The 20,958-nt window shown below is 35.4% G+C and overlaps 1 protein-coding gene across 15 annotated transcripts in view; it reads right to left on the reverse strand.

Annotated features, from left to right (window-relative positions):
- The window catches only part of LOC138916605 (olfactory receptor 5W2-like), a 184,394-nt gene that overhangs the window by 71,561 nt on the left and 91,875 nt on the right, over nt 1-20,958 (reverse strand). For 6 of the 15 annotated variants that reach the window (XR_011423890.1, XR_011423884.1, XR_011423888.1 and 3 more), the window contains one exon: nt 4,772-4,897. The exons of 4 other annotated variants lie outside the window; for them this stretch is intronic. Coding sequence is in view for 5 of the 11 variants with exons in the window: in XM_070229540.1 (XP_070085641.1) it covers nt 4,773-4,897 (125 nt within the window). In the remaining 6 variants the exon portion in view is untranslated. Of the gene's footprint in view, nt 3,181-3,794; nt 3,961-4,771; nt 4,898-11,225; nt 12,076-20,958 lie in introns of those variants that run through there. 5 more of the 15 variants (XR_011423887.1, XR_011423879.1, XR_011423880.1 and 2 more) reach the window with 4 other exon arrangements.

Consider the following 20,958-nt stretch of genomic DNA (forward strand, 5'->3'; position numbering starts at 1 on the left):
CGTTCTGCTTCTCCGCAGCCTGGGGTTCGCCGGTTTGGATCCTGGGTGAGGACATGGTACCGCTTGGCAAAAGCCAGGCTATGGTAGGCATCCCATGTAGAAAGTAGAGGAAGATGAGCACAGATGTTAGCTCAGGGTCAGTCTTCCTCAGCAAAAAGAGGAGGATTGGAAGCAGTTAGCTCAGGGCTAATCTTCCTCAAAAAATAAAAAAATAGAAATAAATATAATACTACACAAGCAACTGTGTACTTATAAACTCCTTCTGCCAGAAGTTGATTGTCTGGCCCTGAGGCATGGGCCATATCAAATAAATTCAGAGCATGATAACGCTAATAAGAAAAATCAAGTTCACTAATCTCCTTCTTTCAGATGTCAAAATTGACTTTAGTGAAGCTGTTTAAAAATGGAGTCAGAGCTACCTTTCCAGAGACTGCATTGCTGTCTTCAACCTTGGACTCAGCAAAACCCTTGGACTGGGTCAAAACAGCAATTGTTTGAGAAGTCAGGAGGAGAACGAACATCCTGATCACAAAGATTGATGATTTTGGACTTTCTGAAGATAAAATCAGTAGTCAATCAATGTTCAGGCAATACTAGCTTCTTCCCCCAATTCAATTAAAACTGAGTAATATATTGTCCCTTTTTTGTCTCTAAAAGCCGCTAACTTTTATTTCCTAGTGGGACACTATGTGAGTTTCCAGCTGAATCTGTGCTCCCTGAACTGCAATTCTTTGATTCCAAATAAACGTGTTGCCTCTTAAACTGATTTCCATTTTGGAAGTTGACCAGGAAATGAGGAAAGCAGGGCTGGTGGATTGGTAACAACATCACTTTTCTATAAGCAAGGTAGCGCTTTTTAGTAACATAAAGAATAATCATTTAATAAAATATTCTATGAAAGTTGTATGTGTCATTAATTTTAAAAGAATATCTTGAAAACATAGCATATAAAAGAAGCTGATAGAAATTTAAAAAGTAGTAATGAAATCCTGCGGTTGTTTACAATCTGAAAGTAAATAGTATCTGTTTTTAAAAAACCTTTTTAAAGTCATATATATATTTAACAAAAAAGTAGGTGAATTTTTTTTTAAAGATTTTACTTTTTCCTTTTTCTCCCCAAAGCCCCCAGTACATAGTTGTATATTCTTTGTTGTGGGTCCTTCTAGCTGTGGGATGTGGGATGCTGCCTCAGCATGGCTTGATGAGCAGTGCCATGACCGCGCCCAGGATTCGAACCACTGGGCCGCCAGCAGTGGAGCATGCGAACTTAACCACTCGGCCATGGGGCCAGCCCCCAAAAGCAGGTGAAATTTTGAAAATTAAAATATCTCTGCATCCTAACTCTGACCAAAAGACAGAAGTCAATGAGCATTGCAGAGACTGTCTGTGGACCCCAACACAAATTAATATCCAATATAGTAAGTGGTTCTGTATATTCTTTAAAAACTATATAGAAGCTAAATGATCCTTGTTCCCGATACCCATTCAGCCTGGCACATATGAATTTTGTCTAAGATGAACATACTAGAATTAAACAAAAGGAATTCTCTTTTTTTTTTGGTAAATTTACAAAGGCACCTATTTGCATCAATTTTCCAAGGGACACACATTCATTTATTCAATAAATGCTTTTGAATGAAATCCTGGAGTCAAGCGTTTGTAAATAGCAAAGTAGAAATATTGGTGAACAGGACAGCAAGGAGGTTTGAATTTACAAAACTTTGAGCTAGAGCAGGATTTTTAAAATTTCTTCTTATTTATTTATTAACTACTTCTAAGTGTTATAAAGGAATATTTATAGGATGATACTAGTGCCTAGGAGAGACACAAACAAATCTATTCTAACGCAGTAACACTACCTTCTGGATGATCGTCTTAATTAAACTCATTTAAAAACAAATTGAAACCTTCACAGGGTGAGTTGAATTAACGTGGGAGAAGGGGTTACTCTGATATGATATCTCACTGGATCATATTCATGAACAGAGAAGAGAGATATAAAGAGACACTTGTTGAAAAATAGCTAAATAAAATGATTACTACTCTTCCTTGGCTTGGAGAAAAAAATAAGTTCAGAAATGGCTCCTCTCTACACTCAATTTAAGCATAAAGATAAGTAATGGAAAATATCTGCAAGGTGCTTCCGTGAGACTAAAAGAATCTATATCAAAGTACCTGAAATTTAGCTCTCAGAATCCTGAAAGAAACACTTTAGAGTGAAAACATGGTTTCACTCAGAACATAACTTAGTGTCAATTGCTTTTTTCAGGGAATCTTTCACATCCTTATTCTTTAAGCTATAGATCACTGGATTCAACATAGGGATGACAAGAACTATGTAGAAAACAGAGGCCATTTTGTCCAGGTCCACAGCGTAACTGGAGCTGCATCAAAACTACATGAATAGGACTGTGCCGTAAAATATAGCCACAACAGTTCGTGGGAGGCACATGTAGGGATGGCTTGGAGCCTCCCCCAACAGAGTTCATTCTGAAGATGACAATTATGTAGCTGTAGGAGAGAAAGAGTGTAATGATGTTGCACCCCAGAACATGGCTACTATAAATGAACATCACTGTCTCATTGATGATTGTATCTGAGTTTGGACAATGTTAGCAAGAGTGAGAAGTCACAGAAAAAGTGACTGATACTAGAAATGCAGAAGAACAACTGAATTGTGTAAAAGGTGAAGATTGCCAAATATAGCAAACTTCAAATGTACACAATGGCAACTCACTAGGTACAGACTCTCCTGGGCATGACAGTTGTATACAGAAGTGGATTGGAAATAGCTACATAATGGTCAGACTCCATGACAGCCAACATGAGACATCCCACATTTGCAAAGGCCCTAAAAAAATACATCTGGATGACATATAAACTATACAGAACTCTCTTTTGCTCAGATAAGAAATCTTCCAGCATCTTGGCAGAAACAATGTTGGAGTACCAGACATCACAGAAGGATTGCTCAGGAAATAACACATGGATGTGTGGAGCCTGGCATCCATCTTGATCAGCGGAATCATCCCTAGATTGGCAATCACAGTTATGCCATAAACCAGCAGAAAGAGCACAAAGAGCCCCTGCTGCACATCCTGTCTGTCAGAAAGCCCCAGGAATATGAAGTCAGTAACCACGGTGCAGTTCCCAACAGCCGCCACTTAGATCTGGAAATCCCTGGTTGTGAAAGAAAGAAATGGAAGTGGAGGGTAACATCATCTTACTATCTTAATAGTTAAACTGCTGGTCTTTTCTATTTTTCAGTAAGATAGTGCTAGTATTGCATGAGGTAAACTGACTCCCTGGAACTCTATCCAGAAATCTACAAGTGATAATGATAACAATACCACTTACATTTGCATAGTACTGTATAGTGTTTGTAACATACTTCCATCCAATTTAAATGAATGATATTTCTATACCAACCCATGTACTATTTATGATCATTTTTACTACAACTAACTTATATTGAGAAATTGATGTTCTCAGAGTTAAGGCAACAGTTTTTAAATTAATTGGTCCACATAACTCACAACTTCTGACATAATTGGGTTTCTTTCCACTATTGCAAAAAGGTTGTTATACCCTATAATAGAGAAGCATAGTTAAGTAACAGGTCCAAGTAATGAATATATTCCTTTGGTTTTTTCTCATCATCCACAGTTGTTGAGCAGGCAGAGATATGGCAGATTCCTGGATATAACATGCCTCCCACTTCTTCATTAAGCCACTCAGGTCCTATCCAGTTTCAATTAACATGGGACAGAGATGCTCTGTGATCCAGGACTCACCGGAGCAGGGAGAGTGTTTTGCTGGAGAAGAGAGCTGAAGGGTCTTCATGAAGAACGCACTAGTGTGCACAGGCAGGAACAGGCCCGAGCTAACCAGGCTCCCTCTGACAGCTGCTGTGGTTCGGGGCAAATTATGGAGGATGTTCGGGACCTAAATGTAGGGATTCTTGTAGCACAGGCAGCAGAGAGGGAAGAAAAGGAGTATGACTACTGTGTGAGTCCCTCTGCTCTAATTGAATAGAATCCCCATGATCTATTCACCAGCAGATCAGACGTGTAAGTCACATGATAAAGGTCCTCATGTGTCCACAGTCCCGTGGCACCAGAGTCATGTCTGAGCTGTTTCTCCATCGCAATCCTTAGATTTGTAATATTGTCTTAGTGTTTATTTTGATGCCTATTTCTCTTGAATGTCTCTGAAATCTGCCTCCCTTTGGTTTAAATGAGTTGGTTGTCCTCGGGAGGCCAATTGAATTCTATGTCCCACCGTTATATTTTACCCAAGCCAATTATTTTATATATAATGTCATCCATGACCTCCTCTGTTCTGTGTAAATGTAAGGAAAGTTGACTTGAAGGTAGATGAAGGACAGAAAAAGAACATCTGAATAATGATCTCGTGATCACTGTGCAGGTCCCCAAACCCTTCATCTGGACTCATCTAAATATCTGTCTCTGTAGACACATTTTTAAAAATATCCTTTCCTTAAAAATGAAAATATCTTTAAAAAATGTTAAAGTATAGGTAAGAGATTAAAAACAAATATCTGACCATTTCCACAATCCTTACTTGCATTTTGCCTGCCATTTATGTATCTATGTCTTTAAAATAAATATATTGATAAATTAATTAAAATAGAGTTTGCATAATATTTCATACCCTTCTTTGCCTTTATAACATGCTTTCAGTCAAAAAATGATAAAAGTACTAAAAATATATATGTTATAAATCAGAAACACAGCAATAAATGTTGTACCTCACTCAGATCTGCTGACTTCTTTGTTGCATGCAGTTCTGTCTGCAGGAGGGTTCAGCATTGTCTCCTGGCTGACCTGGATTATATATCTCTGTGTCTGGTCCCTGGATGATAAACACTCAATCGCTGAGGAACAAGGGACAGATAAAATAATATTGCTTATCATCTGTTATTTATCATAGGCTGGGTAATAGAGAAAGAAATCAGGACATTTTTGTAAAATCTTACTTTTGTCCCTACCTACCTTATTGCTCAATGTTATACTTATTTAAAAATAGTAAAAGGACTACAGTAAATAAGAATCCTTTACTTCCAGCTCACCAATCCTTATACAGGTATTTCATGTTAATTCCAAAATGTTGGAAACAAATGCAACCCCATTCATGTTCACACACTTACACAGACACATACACACACTCTCTTTCAACACATTCACAAAATAAAGATTTTTGTAAATATAGCAAAAAATTGACCATAATAACACTGCCTAGAAACAACTATATTTTGTTGTCTGTTAGGTAGTTTTTAACTTAAAAAAAAAAAGTCAGAGGAATATACTTTATATACATAAATGAACTTTATGAATGGAGGCAATGCCTTCCTTTCTATTGAAGTACATCAATTTATTCAGTCTATCTTCTGTCAATGGCCACTTGCTTTATATACAATCTTCATATCATAAAAACTCTGACACGAATAAAACTATACTTATGTACTTTATCATAGACAGGTCTTTCTTTAAAATGAATTTTAAGAAATGGCCGATAAGGCCAGAGATTTGACTTAAATAGAATTAGGCCTTTTTATCATAGTCAGATATTTTATACTGTTTCATTATCACCACATATTATCATGTATGTTATATTATCACATATGTTCTCAGTTGTCTCTAACAAACTCATTATATGATACAGAAATTAAAACCGAGAGATGATAAGTAAACTTCTAGGGTCTATTAGATATTAAATTTTGTTGAATCCATAGAAATTTTTTATAGTGGATTCCTGAAAACAGTAAATGAAACAAATTTCTCTTAAAAGATAACCCCTTTAAATAGTGGAATAGAATGGTGTAGTGTGTTTATGTTAAAGTGACACTTGAAAGTTTCCAAAATGAATGATCCATAGATGCCAAGATTTCTGAGAGAACTTGGAGACTGTTCAAGTCCCACTTCTAAACCAAGGTAGGATTTCAATAGTATTGAGGGCAGAAGGGTTGTCACATTGGGAAGTCATCTGTTTTATTAATGTCAGCTATGCACTGGAACATAATTAATATTGTTATGAAGAGAAAATGAGTTGGAGGGTGGTCACATTGCACAATTTCAGGAAGCAAATAGGAAATAATGAAATTGGTGTCCTTTGATGTCGTGCAATCTGACCGCTTTGAGGGATAATATCTGTATTGTTCATTTATTGAGTAAAATGTTTTCATGTCTGTGAATCATTGCTGCACATTCACAGCATAGGCTGCTGTGTATTCTTTAAATGTCTACAGTTGATTAATTATCAAAAAATATACAATAATTACATACATTATCTGTACATCTTGGGTCTTAATGCAGCTAATTATTTGCCACAAACCCCTGGATGAAAAATTTTTGTAAATAAACAGCAAAAAGAGTAAAATGTGCAAGATGACCACTTTATGCATTCCAATACTTCAGGTAGTTTCATAGTCTGAAAAATCACCTTGATTAAACAGAAACATAGGTTTTACAGTTATTTTTGTTTACCTGTTTGTCTTTGTTGTGATGGAGTTTCTCCTTGCTTTCCATAAAGCTAGAATACTCTTCAGGCAAATTCATTTAAATTAGTATCTTAATTTTTAGCAAAGTGATTTTTCTGACACTTTTTAATGCCTTTTCATAATGTACTGCTATTCTTTGTATGATGATGCCGAGAGTAAAATATCAAATGGTCTCCTGTGGGAGATATTGTTGACGCAAATCTCAAAGCACATAAGTAATTGCTAGTAATTTTCCATCAAGTAAACATAAGAAAATGATGTACTTGTGGTACTAAGAGCTTCACTAACATTCTGTATTTCTCTGGTGCATATTTGAATGAAGCAGAGTGGTCCTTGGCCACCTTCTTCTGATTCCTTTTCATACTCATTTTCCTTCAGGTCTTCCCTGTCTCCAAGGATGCATATTTCTTCAGTCTACATTTTGTTTAGACAGGACATAGACTTTATCTTCATAAATATGGCTTCCCCTCCAGACCATGAACTATAACTCACACACCCCATTAAATCTGGAGCATGGTTAGCAATATCTTGCTGAAAATTTCATAATCTAAATTACTTCCCAAAGCGTTTGTGTGTTAATAGAGAATGGCTTTCTTTAATTGGGTGAAGGGACTTAAGAGACAATTTAAGACATCAGAAACAAACAAGTACAAAAAAAATCTGTATCTACAGATTTTCTGGTATCTCTGATGCCCCTAAACATAATAGTATATAGGCAACTGACTACTTATAAACTCCTTCTTCCTGAAAGTTGTTGTCCAGCCCTGAGGCATGCCATTATCATGTAAGTTCATGTATGATAATGCTACAGAGGAAAACCAGGTTCACTAAGTCTCCCCATTTCAGGAAACAAGAAAAGTGTTGCCTGTGGATTATTAACATCTTTGTTCTATAAGCAAGTCAGCATTTTTTAGTAATATAAAGGATAATAATTTAAAGAAATACTCTATGAAAGTTGTATGCTTTATTAATTTTACAAGAATATCTTAAAAATGTATTGTATACAAGAAACTGCTAAAGATTGAAAATTAATAATAAAATCCTGCAGCTGCCTGTAATCTCAGATAAATAGCCTTTATGTTTGGAAAAAAATCTTTAAAATTTTATATATATACAATATTTTTAAAGCAAGTGAATTTTTGAAAATTAAAACATTCTGCATCCAAACCCTGACCAAAAAACAGAACACAATGAGCATTGCAGTGACTGTCTGTGGGCCTTAACACAAACTGGTGTCCAATGTGATAGATGACCTGTATGTTTTAAAAAACAGTATAGAAGTGGGGCCGCCCCACAGCCAAGCAGTGCTCCACTTAGGCGGCCCAGGGCTTCGCCTGTTGGGATCCTGGGTGCAGACATGGCACTGTTCATCGAGCCATACTGAGGCAGCATCCCATGTAGCACAACCAGAGGGGCCTACACGTAGAATACACAACTACGTACTGGGGGGCTTTGGGGAGAAGAAGAGAAATAAATAAAAAAGAAGGAGATAGGCAACAGATGTTAGCTCAGGTGAAAATCTTAAAGTAAAAAAAATACAAATGGATACTCACACGTTAGACGTATTTTTTTTCAAAAAAAAACCTATATAGAAGTGAAATCATTCAGTTTTTGTCCTTTTGATGGATAACTTGCAAGCAAGGGATATATCGGAGTATATGTGGAAGCCATTTGGTTTAAAACTAATTTGGCCTGACCTTGTTTTTTCCACAAAGTGCTGACATGGCCCGCTGAGCATGCATTGTATATCTGCTTTAAATGTTTACAATGTCCCAAAGCAAAGAATGATGCCCTTAAAGGAAAGGATGTAGCTTCCCCCCAAATTGGCATGAGTCTGAGGATAAGCATCTCTTCCCATAAGCTAAAGATTAATTAATGAATTTCTTTAACTCACCTTGTGATCACTGACCTGCTGTGCTTGCAAAGCCTGTTGTGATGGTAGTAAAAGAGATATTTTTGAATATGTGATTTATGTTCTCTGTTCTAAGGTGGTATATAACCAGTCTGTATAAACTTCTTCTTCCTTAGTGGAAAAAATAAGTTCTCCTGGGCTATAGTCTTCAAATTGGCTCATAATAAACTCACCCCAATTTTGATTTATAGATTGATTATGAATTATTTTCATCAACACTTTTATGTCTGGACTCTTTTTTTTTTTAAAGATTTTATTTTTCCTCTTTCTCCCCAAAGGCCCCTGGTACATAGTTGTATATATTTTTAGTTGTGGATCCTTCTAGTTTTGGCGTATGGGATGCCGCCTCAGCATGGCTTGATGAGCGGTGCCATGTCCACACCCAGGATCCGAACCAGCGGAATCCTGGGCTGCTGCAGTGGAGTGCACAAACTTAATCCCTCAGCCATGGAGCCAGCCCAAATGTCTGGATGGTTTTACTTGTTATTATGTGTGAGAAATTCCTCCATGCTGTTGCATGTGGTGATAATTCATTCATTCTCTTTGCTGAGTAGTGTCCCCATTAACAAACATACAATAATTTGCCAAATTCCAAATAATGACACATTTTTGTACAAGCTTTGGTGTACATACTCACTCATTTTTATTGGATATAAAACTAGAAATGAAATTTTAGGGCCAGCTATAATAGATCCTGCCATACAGTTTTGCAAAGTTAAGTGTCATCAGTGTGTGAGAGCTGAATTTGTTCCACATTCACACAAGTACTTGACATTAATATTGTGAATCTTTTCATTTTAGCTACTCTTTAGGTAAGTCACGGTACAGCATTGAGATTTTAATTTTTATTTACCTGAATGGTAATAACTGTATAAAGATTTCTCTGAAGTGTCTGTTGATGTCTTAATGCAGAAAGGGGGGCAAGTTAGAAGAGCTGTCTTACAAGCATTTCATCTTCCACAGCTCACACCTGTACCTGATATCACTGTTGTGATTCAGATCAAATCAGTCTAGAGATACAATGCAATTCTTTTGCATGAAGATGAAGTCACTCTTAGTTTTGTTTGTTTGTTTGTTTTTAAATATCTCCAATAGTGGGGCTAGGTTTACACAGCAGGAGAATCATAGATGTAGGGACAGATATTGGCAATGGGAAAGGACCTTAGAGATACTGTAGTGTGAGGCCCTCCTTTACAGAAGGGGGCTAAGGTCTAGCAAGGAAGAGTGATATGTGAAACACCACAGTTTTTAGAGTTGCGTAGGACACCTGGTTCATAGCGTATTTCTAGAGAGGAATTACCAAAGAGGTTAAAAGTTATTGCTTCTGGCTTTAACATGCAGCCTCCTATATACAAAGTCACTGAGCTTACTACTGCTGTATTCTAATAAATGTAGTCATACAGCCTACCACCAGTATGCATCTATCTGTCGACAGTGTTACATGATGTTGTATTTGGATGTAGGACACTAGTGTATCATCACTATGTCATTATTATCTTTAGAGACAGATTTCAGCGCCAAGTCTAAAGGAAAGGAGTCCAGATATAGAAACATGTGTATTATATCAACCCACTTCATACATTCATTGGCAATCTATTTGGACAATAACAGTTTCCTTCAGTCCCTGGTGGAAGTGTGAGAACACCGTGATGTAATAATGCAGAGAGTGGACGAAAATGGTGAAAATTGAAGTAGATGATCTAGAATAGACCAAAGGTTTTGACATTCTATTTTCCCTATTTCTGTAGAATCCCAACATGGAACAGTTTGTTCAGGCCATTGGCTCCAAGTTTCTATTTAGCCATGAATAAGGGGGAGTAGAATACATGACCACAAAATATGCCACTTTGGAGTGTGGATTATTTCAAGTTGAAAACAATCAAGACCCAATACACTAAGGAGTGTTGTTTACCTTTCCTGTACTGCCTAGAAGAATTTAGATAGAGGATCTGAACCGGGAGAGAGGTGATACCAAAGATAACTTTTGATCAGAAAGATTTCTCTGCATGGCATGGCAAACATTCGTGTACAAAACACTTGCTCTTCTCATCTACCTGTGAATTGTCTTCCCCTCTTTGAACCCCAAGTCCCCTACCACCTTCTCCTCAGCTCAGGATGGCATATAAATCTCAATTGCTTGACTGTCTTTGGGTTTTGTGTCTTTGGGGATTCCATAGGTATGAGATTTGTTTTTCTCCAGTTAACCTATCTTATGTCAATTTAATTATTACATCAGCCAAAGAACCTAGAAGGGAAAAAGGGGAGAGTTTTCTGCCACTCCATGAATCTACTATGCAATATTCCAGTAAATGACTTTTCAAACTCTAATTGCATAAATTCAGGAACATAGAGTCAACAATTAATCAAATTGCTTTTTCCTATTTTTAGACATACATTTATTGAGCTTTTGATACCTCATTTACTGGTTTTAAAATTCCCTTCTTCTTCATACTTATTAGATGTGATTAAAGGGGAAAATAAGCAGATCACTTTGATCTTTACATGATATTACTATCAAATATCATATGAATCGGAGATGTCATGGATATAGCTTCTGAATCAGTGGCAATCCACTGAACTTTTGTTTAGACTTTAATATATTTTAAACAATGTTTTCTACCATGTTGCTGCTATTAAGAAAGATTCACAAAAGTGTATCAGTAAATTGAGAAAATATGGCATAGGTAGAAACCCTTACAACAATTTTTATATGATATCATTAACCATAGATTTTTTCAACAACTATGTTTTCCCCTAATTTGTCACTATATCCCACAAATACCACCTTGAATAGCAGAGGAGGCTCTTGGTCTTTACTTCCATTTTGAAGTGCTTTCACACAGGGTATTTATAATTCCCTAAGGGGTGAAATTCTGATGGATAAGTAAGAATGTTATTGAATCTTGTGTGGTCCTCCAGATATGTAGCTATGTTTTCTGCACAAGCTGCTTCCAGTGCTTTGACATCAGAAATCTTAAGGAAAGACAGATGAAGCAGAGCACATCAAGAAGTAGGCATATGAATGCTTTTTACTCCCTGGGTAATTAAAATGTCTATAGATTTATTACTTTAGCATCCACAATCACTTTATGTACTTTCTTAAAAGCTATAATATATATATACACAGGATACATATCATATTGCTCACTTAATTTGTTCTGACCGATATCTAATAAACAGTGAAAAATGTTGAGCATGCAGTTTTTATTCTCTATTTGTTTTTCCATTTTGTGTTCCAGATACATTGCAGGTACTGGATTCACAGGGATGATACACTCAGCCTTGAGCAACAATGCTTACAGTCTCATATTGGAGACAATGGTCTAATCAACAGAATGAGATAAAAACGATGCTTTGAGGTAAATATTATTAATAAACCACAAATAGAACATTTCACCAGGACTAAGAAGGGGGAAAAGGGGAAGGAAAGCTGAGTGGAAGTGACTGAGTTGAGAATTTCAACTCAAGGATGTATTTTATCAGGACCCTCCACTCCGCTCTCTAGCCTTCCCATGTTGGACTTCATATCCTCAAAGAAGGTGTTGTCTGCCCACTTCAAGATCTCTAATTCCCAGCCTCTCTGTCTAGAATCCTTTTTATCGTCACCATCCATTGCATCTGTGTTCATTGTTTAGATCTGAAACTGAATTTTAAAGGATATTTTCTTTATTGCACACTAGGTTGAGACATTTTGCTTGAACATAGAGTATCTTGCCATTTTACTTCTGGGTCACGTACAGTTTATTATAAATTATTTGTAGGATTCATTAATTAATGTTTTCCATTTCCACTACCTTATGGTATTATTAGTAAAGAAACTACTAGATTCACCATCAAATACAAATCATTTGCACTCATACCAGGTGCATTATAAACTCTAATAGCTCTTATAATAATTAAATTAACACGTAAAGCAAACATCAAACACATGAAAAATTGGCACACTAAAATGGAGATTGGAAAGTTTTCCAAAAATAGAGAGCACCTTATTTAAATTGAAGGCATATAATAAATTATAGCATATTTAGGAATCTCCAAAATATTGGTATCAATATGCTTAGTAAAATACTTATTGTATTCATTAAGGTGTTTGAAACAATGTTATAGTATAACTTAAATTATTTGAAAAACACAAGGGTATGTTTGTGGGTCTATATGTATACAAATACGTGTTTATTAATAGTATACACCTATTTACTTACAAACCAGATTTTATATTTTAGTTTTCTTAGGGACTCTTTCATATGCTTGCTCTGTAGGTTATAAATCAGTGTATTTAACATTAGAATCACAAGGATGTAAAACAATTAGGTCATTTTGTTTTGATCCAGGGAGAAAGAAGAGCATAGTTCTCTGGAAAATTACAACAGCAGTCAAGTCAGAGGTGCAGGTAGAAAAAGCTTTGAACCTCTCCTCAGCAGAGTGGAGCTTCAAGACTGATAGGATAATATACCAATAAGAGACAAGAACACCTGAAATGGTGCTCAGCTCAACGAAGCCGAAAGGTTAAATATCACTAATTCATTGACCTGAGTATCTGAGCAAGAGAGAAATAGGAGAGGAGGGATATAACAGAAGAAATGGTTAATCTCATTTACCCACAAAACATAAGTGGAATGTTAATGTTGTGTATATCAAAGCATCTGTCATTCCCACCAGATACATTCCAGCCATGAATAGGGAGCACAGCTTGCTGGACGTGTTGAGTATATAGCGTAAGTTGTTGCTAATGACCCTGTACCTATCAAATGCCATTATTGCCAGGAGTAGACACTCAGAATCTGCAAAAATACAGAAGATGAAGAATTGCAGAGCAGAGCCAATGACGGGAATTTATTTTCTTGGCAAATAAGTCCACCAGAATCTTGGGGCTCAATTGCTGTGGAATACTAGAGGTCACACAAAAGAGGTGGCTGAGGAAAAAGTACATGGATGTGTGCAGCTGAGAACCCATTATAGTGAAAATGACCACTCCAAGTTTTACTAGGAGATTAATGAGATAAACAACCAGAAACATGGTCAATAGGGTCACTTTCATCCCAAGGTTATTGGTAATTCTCAAAAGAGAGAATTCAGTCAAGGAAGAACAACTTTTTCTGGGCCATTCTTCTTTGTTTTTATTCTAAAATGTGACAAAAATGATCCAGAAAATGATAGATCAAAAAAAAATTTTTATGTAATACAGATTTGTTTCTGTAAGTTGTCTTTCTTACCATCAGAAAATAGAACGTGTGACTTTTAAAGAGATGTTGTCTTATGAAAAAAACAAAAATATCTGGGATAGAATGTTGATAATTTTTTATTCTGAGTATATATATATCATTCCTGAAACATGTGATTCATCTTGGCTTCTGTCACCCAATGTCAAGTAGTAGATTTGAATAAAGTGAAAGCTCATTTTAGATCCAAAATAGTATAAAAGAATAAACAAAGTTAGTTAGAAATGGCCAGAAGATACTGGGCAATACATATTTGACAAAAAGGATCACATTTATTGCGTTACTCAAGAAATAGAATTGATTTTATCACTGACAATGATATTACATATAAGTTACTAAATGAGAATTTTAATGGTATTGTTTCTGGTGTATGGCATCTTTAGTGTTTACTGAAACATGAAAGACATTTTATTGAACTATTCTATCACTCTTCCCTACCTGTTTGCTAGAGCGTTTATAACCCATTTGGATGACTGACCTTTGCCAAAAGACAAATCCCCTGACAAGTCAAAGAGAAGTGATAAAAAGAAGTGGGGGACCGGCACTGTGACCAAGTGGTTAAAGTTTCACACACTCTATGTCAGTGGCCCAGGGTTCATGGGTTTGGATCCCAGGTGCAGACCTACTCTACTCATCAGCCATGCTGTGGCAGGGTCCCACATGCAAAGGAGAGGAAGACTGGCACAGATGTTAGCTCAGGGCAAATCTTCCTCAAAAACAAAAAGTGGAAAAAACAGGCTATACTGCATAAATTTGCATCTCTTTGGATTTTAAGTTGACTTTTCCATTCAAATAATAATGGGAGGAGGAAAAATAAATGTCCCTGATACGTAGGATTCCATTTTTTCTTTAAGTATGAATTATGATTGTATGTGTGTATGTTGATATATGAAAATCTGAGTGTGGATGGTGATCTGATTTTTTTTCTGGACTTAAATATTATGGCTTATAGTCCATTTGGACCTGGATTTACATATATTAGTATTCATAATGTGTTATCTCTATTATTATTTGAAAAAGACAAAAAAATCTTAAACTTACATATACAATATCACTTGCACAGTGATACAAAGTAATGATTTACTTATAGACCTTGATTAAAATATTAGTAAAAATCTTTAACCTTATTCACATGATAAATGAGGTCAATAAATTTCATGAAGGTCTAACAAAGAAATATTATTGTTTGGCTATTCAGTTACAGAGTTTAACAAAGTAAGCAGGTATAAAATGATTCATTTCCAAATTCCTTAATACTTAAAATTGCTAATTTTTCAAAATAATAAGGTTTTCCCCTCATATTCTTTAAACGTATCCATTTGAAACCCTACCTGAAGTGAGTAAGAAACCCTACCTGAAGTGAGTAAGACTTTCTGTTCTTATCTCTGGTAAATGAACAACAGGCAGATTGTGTTTTATTTCTGCCTGGTGACTGTTGAGACTTAAATCTCTAAACCCTCTGCCTTCTCTCTTCTGTGTTATGAGAATGTAATCCACTAGATTTCTGGTTCTGTGTTTTCTCCTGTGAATGGTGCAACAACTTTAGCAAAAGCTGAACTTTTAAGTCTTCATTTTTTCACCAAATTCATCAATGATAAAATTTATCAGAATTTATTATAATGCTGTGAAAGAGGACTTGAGTGGAGCCATATTCAAACAGAACCTGAGCCAGCATTTCAGAGGAATTGCCTTGCACATGTTATTTTCTTTATCTTCCAAACTGGACCAATTCCCTAGCATTCCAAGAAATCAGTAAGGGCAAAAATATTCTGTTTGTAAGGACTGATGAAATTGGACTTTGCTAATAACCAAATTGCTAACCAATCAATGATGTACAAATCTAGCCTCACCTCATCTAGCTCCAATGAACTCTTCTTTAGTACAACTTACCTCATCTTCTTGCCAAGAAAACCCTGAACCCCTATCCTGTAATCAGAACATTATTTGAGTTTCTACCTAAGGCGATGCTCCCGGAATTGCATTTTTTTGATTCCAAGATAAATGCCTCTCTGTTTCTCATTTGACCCTTTATTTTTAGGTTAAGACTGTAATATTTCATGACTGCCAGGAATCTTCACCCTCCACCAGTAAAACTAGATGTTAAATGATGATCAAAGATCCTATACTTACATGATTTACATCTCCTTTCATTTGTCATACCGTGCCTTCCATTTCTGAAGCAATCTCATTCACCTCCCATTAATAAATTTGGCAACCTTATGTATTACTTCTTTCATTAGTACTTACCTGATTCTTGTCCCTCAAGTACATGTCAATCACTCTCATTTCAATGATTTTTTTTGACTGTATTCCATCCACTACACCTAGTACATTCTTTATTAAATTATGAATTTTATTTATATTTGTGACTTTCTACATTCCCACAATCCTTAGTATAACTATTTGCATAAGTAATGACTCAGTACATTTGTATTGTTAAATAGTCCCCCATCGTTATACTGGTGGATATTCAACAAAGAGTAGAAATAAACGATCTTTGAGGCGCTTTCTACTAATATAGTAATATACCCAAAGGTAACCTTTTATAAAAAAAAACATGTGTTGAGATTATGCTTTCAAAGAAAAGAAGGCAAAGAAAGTCTCTTTAGTTCCAAAATACTTTTGTGTAGTACTTTGAAAATTGGAAGGTATTAGAGTGAATTTTGCATTTACTGAAATCCTCCCATACAGCTACCAAGATAATAGTCCACCCTCCTGGAATATTGCTCAACCATGTTGATCCCTGACATGATTGGACTCTTTCATTGGGACAGAAGTCTAAATTCGGTTTTCTCATCATTCTTCCTATAAAATGTCCCTACTCTCCTTCTATAAATGTGTTTTTTTAAGCACTTCTTCATTCAGCACTAGATTTGTGAGGTATGGATTTAAATATAGACCATTGTTGAGCTCTAACATTTTGTCTTTTCCTTACATTATTTAACTTATCTCCAGATATATCATATTTCAAATGTTATCTTGTGTTTCCTAAATTGTTAGAGACAATACAACTTAATTATAGAGACAAGAAAAGTGAGATCAGAAGTAATCACTAAACTTATGGAGTTTCATAGGCATTATATTTTTCTACTCCAAAAAACTTGCTCTTAATAGGTTCCTGCTACAGTGTAAAGAGCTCGAAGGCATTATGCTAAATGAGATGTTAGACAGAAAAAGACAAATACTGAATGATATCTCTTATACATGGAATCTAAAAAACCCAAACTCATAGAGACAGAGACTAGAATGGTGGTTAACAGGCGTGGGCTGTGGGGAATTGAAGAGAACTGGTTCAAAGGGTAAAAATGTGCAGTCATAAGATTAATAAGTTCTGGAGGTCTAACACACAGCATAATGATTATAGTTAATAATACTGTATTATATCCTACAAACTTGCTAAGAGACTAGATCTTAAAGGTTCACACCACAGAAAAGAAATGATAATTGTGTGATATGATGAAAGTGGTAGCTTATAATACGGTGGTAATCATATTGCAATATATAAATGTATCAAATCAACACATAATTGTAGGGCAGTAGAATTTTCTACCCCAAAATGTGTCTCTTTGGCTTGATTATTTTTAAAAACAAAAAAACTCAGGAAGAAACTTTGATCTCCCCATGAACTGCCTAAAAGAATTTAAGAAAGAAGGCCTGTTCCAAGAAGGAACTAATACCACAATTAATTGTAGTATAGTGTGAACCTGGTATGACAGATATAGAGAAATCTATCCATCAAGGCCCATTTAATCAAAGTTGTCCTCATATCCCATTGTCTATGCAAGACATGGCAAACATTTGCTTTTCCTTACCCATGTGAATTGCTTTCCTCCCCTTTGAATAACCAAACTGCTACCCCCAACATTTTCCTTTGTCTCTAGCTGAAGATGATATTTAAGGTGATGGCATCAGCCATTTTGTCAAGTTACTTACTTTTCCAGGATTTCTCCCATATATACATGCTATCAAATTTTGTCAATTTTCTCCTGTTATTCTATCTCACATCGATTTAATTCTTAGACCAGTCAGAAGAAGTTAAAAAGGTAAAGAAATATCTCTTCCTCCCCTACATAGTACACCTTAAACTTACACAATGTTATATGTCTATTATATCTTAATTAGAAAACAAACTGTTTTAAAAAAAAATCTTGGCAACTCTCATGAAATGCTATAAAGTATTTATGGTAAAATAATGACCCACCGATTCTTAGAGTTTTAAGGGAACCGAGAGGTCACCCAAGTCCCACTTCTAAACCAAGGTAATATTCCACCAGTGATGGAGAGCAGAAGGGAATAATTGGAAGAGCTTCCACTTTAAAACATAATCTATTTTATCCACTTTAGCTGGACACTTCATCATCACCAGTTTTGGTGAGCAATGGGTTGCTGCATTGCACAAATTCAGGAAGCATGTAGAAAATAAGTAAAATGGTGCCCCTGAATTTGAACAATGTGGTGGCCTTGGGGGATGCTTTCTTTATTGACCATGTACTGAGTGATATTTTATAATATGTGAATCATTGCAGCATACTGACGAGGACAAATTTCTATGTGTTGATTAAATTCTACTGTAGATTATAACATAATGTAGTCCTGCTGTATACTCTGCCTTATTATAGTTAATATTTTTTCTTTACCACAAAACAAACAAATGCAAAGTACCTGTGTACAAAAACTAATTTGTGAAGTGATGGGCATAAGCCAGTATATGTCCCCAAATACAGCAGGTAAATTGTTTTTTCTAAAACCTCACCTGGCACTAGAGACGGACATTGCCTTTTTTAATGGTTCCTAATAAAGCGAAACCACATTTTAGTCTAAAATCATTTAAATAAATTACTGTTGATTTGGGGAACACGTCTCCTTAGTGATGCATCAGAACTCCTTTGTATATTTTATTGTCATTGTTTGTATGATAATGCTGATACAAATATACCAAATCTACTCCTGTAAGACATATTGTGGAGGCCAATTCAAATTAAGTAATTGCACTAATTTTTCATGATTAAACTCAAGACGTCATGCGTTTGTGTTACCCAAGAGCTTTACTACCATTGTCTACTTCCCTGGAGCATATAAAAGGAATGGGATTTGTCTCTAGCCACTTTATTCTGATTTCTTTCCAAACTCATTTTCTCATCAAGGGCGTCTCTGTGTACAAGGATGACAAATCTCTTTAGGTTACACTCTGTTGAGGTAGGAGCTAAATTTAACTTCCTACACATGACTGTTCATGCAGACCACTTAGTCTAATGTCCCTCAACCTCTTTCCATTAAAACCTGAGCTTTACTGGCTACATTGTTATTAACAATTGGATAATTAACCTTCCAAAGGGACTTGTATTTAATTGAAGATGACTTTCTTACATCACGGACGAAAGTAACTTGGTTGGAATTTAAGACATCTACAAATGAGAAAAAAAATCTATATCTAAACAACTTCACTGGTGCCCCTAAATGTAATGCTATGTAGGCAACTGTCTACTTATAAATGCTTTCCTTCAGAAAATAGTTGTATGGTCCTGAGTTAGGCCATTTTGAGTAAGTTCAATGCATGGTAATGGTACCAAGGAAAACCAGGTACACTAAGTCTCTTTGTTCCCGGAAACAATATTAGAAGAGTTCATGGTTTGAATAACATACCTCTGCTTTAAATACACACAGTAACCATTTTTAACAAAAGAGATAATTTTTCACTGAAATAGTCAATGAAAATTGTTCCGTTATTTTACAAAAATACAGCAAACTTTATGGTATACAAGGTATGACTGGAAACAAAAAATTATAATCATAAAATTCTGAACTTGCTTACAATATAATGGTGAATGGACTTCTTTTGGAAAACCTTTATGATAGTAATGCACATATAGAGAAGATTTAAATGATAAGTATTCAGATAGATAAATTTAAAACAACATATACCCCAGTAACCAGGACCCAGTCCAAGAAGCGAAACATTACTAGAATCACCGAAGCCTTCTACTTTCTCCTTCTTAAGTCACTAATCTCTTATGCAAATTACATTCATAGTTTTTATTATGGTAGATTAGTTTCATATTTTTTTGGAACCATACATAACTAGATGATTAAGTCATATGTTGTTTCAATTATTAACATACTTGTACAGTCTATCCATGTTGTTCCATACAGTTGCAGTACATTCATTCTCGTTGTTCAATAGCATTCTTTTGTAAAAATATATCATTTCTTATTTATCTACTTACCATGGATATACAGTTGAGTTGTGTTCCCTTTCTTATTACCAATAATGTTAAATGGACATTATGGTAGATGTTTTTTGTTACAGATATACAATTATTTATCTTGCATAAAACCAGGAGCTGAAAATATATTCAGGCATGTGTGTGTATAAAATTTAGATTTGGTAAATATCATCATATAGTTTTCTATGAAGTTTGCCAATCCACACTTCCACTATCAAATTCTCAGTGTATGAGCTCTCTGGCACTTCCACTTCCTCACCGATACTTAACGCTGTCTATCATTTTAATTTCAGCTGTCATGTAGAGTATTTGATTTCCATGATGACTAATAAAGTTGGATATCCACTTTTATAATGTGATCCTTAAAGTAAAAGTTCAGATTGAAAGGCCAGTTAACTGGGTCCGACTTGATGATTTTGGGGCTCTTGCAATCTGTGATATCTGTCATCATTACCACTTCCATTTCTGATCAAATTGGCCTAGAGATGAAATGTATTCCTTTAGTATAAATATATTCCCACCCATCTGCTACTTTTTTAATTACCCCAAATTGAAATAGGTATATGTGTTGATAGATTCATATCGATATGAATACAGAATGTGGAACTGGAATACATAATAAAGATTATCTTGTTTTAGCCCTTCTTTTAACAGAGTGGAAACTGAGGCTCAAAGAGAAAAGTGATGTGTTGAAGGTCATAGTTATCGTAAGCTGAGAGTAGAGATTCAGACCCAATTTTGTTGCCACCATTTCTTTTGTTCATAGTATATTTTCACAGAAGATTTGAAACTAGGTTGCATTTGGTGTCTCTTAAGATGAGGCCACATATTTATTGATATAGTGAGAATTTTTATTGTTTTGATTTAAGAAATTTAGCTAACCAGCTTTGCATCAATATGGAGCTAAGTGCTTGTATCATTATACATAGAACATAATTGTCATCACTGGTCATGCTTATGTTTATAGATACCAATATAAGGAACTATGATAAAAAAAAAATTGATCTATAACACTGGGGCATTACACACAATTACTGAAAGAGGCTATGTTCTTGGAGCCAGAGATGGGAACAGGAAACTAGA

This window comes from Equus caballus, chromosome 12, assembly GCF_041296265.1.
Source record: "Equus caballus isolate H_3958 breed thoroughbred chromosome 12, TB-T2T, whole genome shotgun sequence".
NCBI classification, from domain to species: domain Eukaryota; kingdom Metazoa; phylum Chordata; class Mammalia; order Perissodactyla; family Equidae; genus Equus; species Equus caballus.